At 41.5% G+C, this 7,419-nt stretch overlaps 1 protein-coding gene across 1 annotated transcript; it reads right to left on the bottom strand.

The window, feature by feature from the left end:
• Positions 1-1,374: 1,374 nt before the first annotated feature.
• dio1 (iodothyronine deiodinase 1) lies at positions 1,375-4,211 on the bottom strand. The gene is made up of 4 exons (XM_069695017.1): positions 3,827-4,211; positions 3,595-3,738; positions 2,820-3,019; positions 1,375-2,416 (listed from the first exon to the last, which is right to left on the bottom strand). The coding sequence occupies exons 1-4, from the start codon at positions 4,161-4,163 to the stop codon at positions 2,351-2,353; spliced, it is 747 nt and encodes a 248-aa protein (XP_069551118.1). The 5' UTR covers positions 4,164-4,211; the 3' UTR covers positions 1,375-2,350.
• Positions 4,212-7,419: the final 3,208 nt, after the last annotated feature.

Genomic DNA, 7,419 nt, shown 5'->3' with positions numbered 1-7,419 from the left:
TTGGACATTTTATTCTTGCAAGAAGGAGCAACTACATGCACCCTCAAAGAGAGGTGTCCAGCAGTGCTCCCCCCCCAGCAGGGCTCTCCCCAGCAGTTCTCTTCCCATCACTCCTCCTTAGGGCAGCTTTTATACAGTGTGACAAACAGTTGACAGTCACCCCCATTCCCTTTGTATCTGCTTTCGTATGGTAATACAGAGTTGGTTGTAGGTCACAAGATAAGGACCTACAAGGACCTACGATAAGGGGAGTCGTCAATTAGATGCGGAAAGTAAAACAATAAAGGAATCACTTGCAAATAAGACAGAAAACACAAGAAACTTTTCGGAGCCTCCTTGACAAGAGACTTTCTGGAGCCACAATGCAAACAAGAGGAAGAGACAAAACTTTTTTTCCATCAGTCTATTATCAAAATAGTTACAGGCCCGACCGTGCTCATTCACCATTTGCACTTTCATCCAGAAACATAGACCTTGACAAACCCCTAAACCAGGGGTGTCAAACTCATTTTAGTTAAGGGGCCACATACTGCCCACTTTGATCTCAAGTGGGCCTGACCAGTAAAACCATAGCATAATAACGCATACGTAACGACAATATTTCTCTATGTTTAAATCATTGGTGAAGGTTTTTGGATGATAAACCCTATTTTAAGGTCTTTCTACAATAAACTAGAAACATAAAGACCAAAAACTCAGACATCAGCCCACTGTTATCTGCCCCGGCTCTCCTCTGCAGATTCCCTCGCTTTGTGACGCGTTTGACGTCGAACGCATCACAAAGTGAGCAGCGAGCGCGGCTGCCTGTGGCACCGAGCGCTTCTTCCTCCGGAGCAGACGTCGCATTTACGCTGTTTTTGAAGCAATTACTGGATCGATTAAAAAAAAAATTACAAAACGTTTGTACTCATAAACCTCCATATTCTCATAGAAATGCAATGTATGCCTTTTCTGTAATTTTCACACTTAGCAAAGTCATCCGGCGGGCCGAGCTGGACCCCCTGGCGGGCCGGATCCGGCCCGCGGGCCGTATGTTTGACACCCCTGCCCTAAACCCTCATTTGATTAAATTGTATAACATTACAAGCACTGATGCCAAAATCAGCTGATATGTAGAGAAAAGAAAGTTAGATATTAACTCGCATCAGGGCCTGAGCACCACACACTCCACAACTCACGTTTGTGTGTAAACTTGGGTAATCCACATACTGTGCAAGACATTTATCAATTCCAGACAAGACAGCAAACAACAGCCATAATCTCATGTGGTTAAAAGGCTGCTGTGTGTGTCAACACAAATACCCTGAAACTATTTTCTATTAAGAAACATGACCTCTGCAGCTTGGCAACAATGTTATTCTGCTTTATTGAGTCAGTGACTCGGACGAGACAGTACAGCTACAAAAGTGTGTCAAACAATGGCTTTTATACAGTTTCTGTGACATTTAATTTTAATAATTTACTCTGAGGGCAAAAAGATGGACAAAATGTGGAACATCCAGGAACTGAGCAAAGTGGGATTTAACTGTTCCATGTCGGCTATACTGGCTAGCAAGGAGAGGTAAGGAAAACGGTGAACATTTTGGAAAGACAATAACTTGATGACCAACCTGTGCCAGAGTATCGTCAGGTAATTTTACTGTAGGATAATGTAAATGTTCCTCTACAAAAATAAATTAAGAATTCTGAATAAGAACTGTTTTACCAGATGCTTCCTATACATGGAATGTGTCAAACTAAATGCTCACACATAATTCCAAGGCAGCCTACTTTTTGAGTCATCTCTCATCAAATTACAGCTACCAGAGGTTTGCACTGTAATCGTCATGTAAAACGCAGCTGCCTATGGAATTACTTTGGAGTATTTATTGACAAATCTTTAATGCGGTGCACGAGGGTAAAATAGCACTAATGGCATACTTGATATCCGACTGTTGAAGTGGAAAACGTACTCGCTGGAATTTTAAACTAAAGAATTAAGAAAAAAACAAACACATCGACATACACACAGTATCCCCTGTACACTCTGTAATGCCTCAAACACAAACCCTGAGTGGACCATATCTCTGCGTTTCACTTCATCTGGCTACAGAGGCCGACGGTTTAATCTGTAACCGTCACTAAGAAACACAGAAAGCGGAGTTCAAGGTCAGAGGCTGACATCCGTTTTCAGAGTGCAGGAGAGCAAATTTCGTACAAGTTGATGTCAGAAAGAGACTACACTGTAGAATTAAGTGTTGATATGATCTGAGTCTGATAGTAGTAGGAGTATATCAATGATATATTGTAGAATGGTTACAATGTGGATGCCCATGTCCTCTAATTAAAAGGCACCCCCACTTAGACCTTCTTATTTCATCTTCTGCAGGAAAGAGCGCACCTCCAGTGGATTGTAGCCCCAAGGCCCTTGCGCCCCCTGGGGAGCATCGTGAAGAATGTTAATGAAGCATAATAAACACCATTTTCATGAAGATACCACTTTAAATGAGATTCAGAGGACAACCAACATAACACTTCTGAGTCTTTGTCACGTTATCTACATTTCTGGCGTGGCTGTCATGAGCCTGGCTCCAAGCCAAGCACTCCACTATCTGTCACTGCTCCTCAGCACGCCATAGCGTGAGTTGAGATAGTGCAGGGACGTTCACACCCATAATGCTGGCGTTACTTGAAATCACGCGATTGCGTGAGAGGAGCAATGTGTGATTAGTGAAAGAATTTCCCCCCTTTTCACTGCCCTGGAATCTCTTCAATTACGAACACATGCAGTAATAAATATTCAAGAATTTGTCTTTGGGTCAGTGGTGCACAGATCTCACCTCGTAGACAACTTTCCCAGCGTGCAGCACGTAGAGCCTCTCAGGCAGAGCGCCATACTTTATGGCAGTGATATCGCTCATGTCATCCACAACCACGGGACACAGGGGCTCCTTTTGCACCAGGATCTGTGCTGCAGAAAGCCTGTCCCCCAGGCTCTGATGCTGGTTGATATCAAGGTTGTTGGCAAAGGCCCAACCATCTGAGACAAAGACAAAGCATGTGTTTTCATGGAAGTAATACAGAATGCAGCAGAACAGCAAAGTTAAGGAAGTGTTACATATCTAAGCACAGAGCTCTATCTCATGGACTTAAAGGACCTTTCAATAGTTGCTTTTATCATTTTGTTAAGGATAAAAGACCCAACGTCAGACTTTTGGTCAAATATTATGGCAGAAGTCAAAAGAAGCTTTATCAGTTTAAGTTGTCATGCAGAAATTCATGTTAAATGTCCAAATTGTATCAGCTGCACTTAAAAATTCTCCACAACAGGAGTGTATTTTTTTTTTATTGGGATGTGAAATGTTGGCAGTAATTACTAAATATAGTTTATCCTGTATATTTGGGGGTAAAGCACATCAAGGACACGGATCCATCATCTAAACTTCCAAGAGTTCTTTTTTTTTTTTTTTTTCCAATGTTCATTATTACAAAAACAAAAAGAGTGTTTTCTTGCTTCTTTTTTTTTTTTTCCGCTATAGATTTTGAAGAATAATGTACCCATTCATTAATGTAAAGAACCTAATCCCCTCACCTGCCCCTCGATTTTTCTCTCACCTGTTGAATGAGCCTCGGCGATGTAGACCACAAGAAAGTCAGCCACATCGCGGAAGTCCTTGACGAGCTGCTTGAACTCATCAAGTTTGTACATAAACGGGGGTCAGGTGCAGCTTCCAAAGCTCAGTACCAGCGGTCTGTTGTCTGCAGAGAACACACAGCACAACAACGTGGGCACAAAGAAAGATCCTACCGGAATTGAAGCTGGAGACCTTCAGTGTCCGTCACTCACCTTTCAGGTACTTGCAGATGTTCGTTTTCTCTCCGTCCATGGTGACCAGAGGTGAATCTGGAGCTTCACCCCCCACAAACGCCTCCTGTCCGAGGGCCAACCACATGTGCCAACAGGCAGTTTTAAGGAAAGTGAAAGACATAAAAGTCAGACCCCAATCCTCATACTTAAATCTGGGGTTCTGGGTCATGGTGATATTTTCACCCATTTTGAGGATCTGCTTCCTGGCGAGGCTTGGAGAAAAAAAATTTATAATCTTAAGTGTGAGGCTGAGTGCTATCAGGTAGCAGAACATGCCTGTTGTCGATAAATAAGCCAACAGTTTTTTCAGGAACATGTTTGCGTCTTGGTGGTGAATCCTTGTTTTGACGGGAGTCTGCAGCCAAACTGTTGCACACTGTCGGTCTCCACCCACCCCGCTGGAGTTTGATAACTGCTGCATTCACGGACCTTCTGTGTGATCCGTACTTTCCAGCTTGTAGACGTGCAACCGAAGGTGTGAATAAGGTGTGCTTCATTCCACGTGGCCTCGAAGGTGCTTTTCTACATTTACCTTTCCTGTAAACTACGAATTGATGCTAACGTTTCTATTTTTAGATAGAGATTTTTAGTAAAGCATTCATTTTCTCCTTTACAGATGTTTATGAAATCGTTATTTGAATCCAGTGTTTCTACAGACACCGCCATTTAGTAATCTGTTATTTAACTGTGTCTGCAGCGCAGTAAACTGAGGCCACAGGTGTTTTGCAGCTGCGGGAGACAAGAGAGGATAAAACAAAACTCACAATGAACATCAGCTTCGCCATGAGGGAGTCAGCTTTGCGGTAGGTATTGGCGGCTCATTGTTAGCTGTCTGTTTTTGGCAAACAACAGCCTGGCTTCTTAAACATTTAGTTGATTAAAAAATAAATAAATAAATAAAAAAAAAAAAAAAAAAAAGTGACGTCGGCGTCCCGGCTGCTCTTCTTTCCCCTCCGTATGCTGAGTTTAAATTGGGCCTACGGACGCCTGAAGTATGTTTACGCATTGATTGTTACTTTGACTCTCGCTGAAGTGGAAGTTGAGGTTTGCCGCTGCTTTCTAATGCCTCATTATTGCACGAGTTAAGTCATGAAATAAAGTGAATAGATGGTTTTGAGTCATTAATGTGGATTTTAATGTAGAGATGTCCAAACGTTTGTTGGCTTTATATGTCAGATTTAGTTTCCATCTAGTAACACCACTGAAAGTCAAGAGGCAACAGTGAGTCACTGTCGTGCATGAAGTCTCTCCTCAGTCCAGCTCTTCACTTCGGTTTAACGTTGTGCATTATTTCCCTGCCATTGCTGAGTAGTTGACTTCTTTGAAAAATGACAAGTGTAAAGTTTGATGATGGATAGATTCATTCATTCGTTCTCTGGCAGCACTCATCTTCACTTAACAGCAGGATTTTATGGAACCAGTTGTGGTTTGACTGTAAAAAAAAATAGCAGTTGGTTAACTCTGTAGTTTATGTTATACATGACTTATCTTACGGGTTTTTTTTTTTTTTTAGCAAGCAAACAGTCCCAGCAGAACAATATCAACACCATTTAGATGTGTTCTCAGTACACTTTGGCTTGACATTGGCTGCACTCGAGATTCATATCATCAATTGGCAAACTTATCAAATATTTTTAGACCCCTCCGATGGCCCCTCACATTGCCTCTGTTATGTGTTTTATGTGGTAGAAGACATATAGTGAGTGAAGTAAAGCAGTCAAAGACGTAGTTTATGCTTTCTACTTTGGAACTGCACATCCTCAGTAAGGGATGTGTTTTGCTGGCTCAGCAAAGGAACCACAATCCTGTAATGAGAAACGATACAGTGTGACCAAACATAATATTGTGAAAGGGTATCAATATTTTCTTACACCCCTAACTCTAATGCACAGAGAAGAACATGGAGGGATGAATAGAATAGAATAGAATAGAATAGAATAGAATAGAATAGTTTTCCCATATTTCTTGTTTTCGGCAAGTTATTTCCCACACAGATAGGTGACCAGTAGAGGAGTTAAATTTGAAATTAAGCTCTATTGTTATTAAGAGTTACTGTGACATACATTTAATATCAAAGTTTAATTCAAGCAGAGGCTTCTAAATTTTGTCGGGTTATAGAAATAATTCGGGTATGAAATGCAATGTAAACAACAAAGATATGTAATGCTTTCTCTCATTTAAATAATATAACAGCACAGCAAAAAAAAAAAAAAAAAAAAAAAGGAGGAGGAGGAGTAACATATAGGCTCCCACTCTATGATGAAAAAGCCTTCTTTCTCTCTCTCTCTTTCTGTACTCATAACATGGCATATCTCACTAACTCTCGTCGTTCCTGTTTATCATATTTTTCCAACAGTACAGAAAGGCAACACACCATCCTGTTATTCTAGTCGCGCATTTCCGTATTTCCACCGCCGACATCGCAGATTGTATTTCCACAAATAAACACAGCTGCTCCTCACCACTCTCCCTCTAACAGTGTTAACCTCGATATGTTTGTCCAGCCTCCATCATTTGCTCAGCAACAATAACGTGTGCTGTACGCTGACTTTGGCAACTTTATCCTGACTCAGGATGGTCTCTTCCACGTAAAAGGCCACCAGATGGCGCAGCGCACCTGCATTTTACCAGAGAAAACTGCTGCTCCAGTGAAAAAGCAGCTTCGGATCAAAGCATGGCTGGCAGGGAAGAACAGTAAAGTGGGGACATTTATTGTCCACGTTTTTTTTTGTTTTTTTTTTGTGAAAAATATCCTAGTTTTCCAACGGAAGTCCAAAACTTCACAGCCTGTCAACGATATATATATATATTTGCTAACAAATCAACCAAACATCATGAACTGCAAGATCACAGGTACATATGAAAATTCTAAACAATTCAAGTACAAATTTACATGAAAGGCAGCTTAAATAAAACATTGCTGTATAAGAGGGAAACGCATTGAAATATCCAGCTTTTGTCGAAATTAAACTCATCCACTCTGGAGAAACAGCATGGAACTCTATTCAAATATGGTCACCTGAAATATAGATAGGTGATGAAACGGTGAGAAACTTTACCAGAGATTGTGCCGTATTAAACTCTGGATTTCAGTACCTTTTTTTTTTTTTTAAACAAAGCAATACATTTGATCAGTGTGATAACGCACAATATAGGCGACCAAAGACAAAACGCGCAGTGAATGAATTTGTCCATGTTTCACATCGTGCAGATTACATGCCATTAGATAGGACTTGAATGTGCGCAAAGAATCCCACATGCATGCGCAGGATCTTGCAAAAATCTTGGCCACGTACAAACTCGAGAGTTACTACAACTACTACTACAACGTCTTGATCCAGATCTTATCCTCCCACAGAAACACGGATGCAGTCTTCATTGGCGCTCCTGAATCTTGCAGACCAGTGGCGCTATTGGGTGTCAATCTCACAAAAGGGAGGGGGGGGGGGGAGGAGGAGGAGAGAGAGAGAGAGAGAGAGAGGGGGACGCGTGGGATGCTGATGTCTGATCCTCACTGAGAGGATGCTATCGATCCGGTTTGCATGTGATTTCCTCTCCAGTTTGATAAACAT

Source organism: Brachyistius frenatus, unplaced genomic scaffold, assembly GCF_029030835.1.
Source record: "Brachyistius frenatus isolate BFR_SWC_R1_liver_20210118 unplaced genomic scaffold, ASM2903083v1 Contig_18, whole genome shotgun sequence".
Taxonomy (NCBI): Eukaryota; Metazoa; Chordata; class Actinopteri; family Embiotocidae; genus Brachyistius; species Brachyistius frenatus.
The sequence above is the reverse complement of the archived record's forward strand: the minus strand, read 5'-3'. Positions and strand labels throughout refer to the sequence as shown.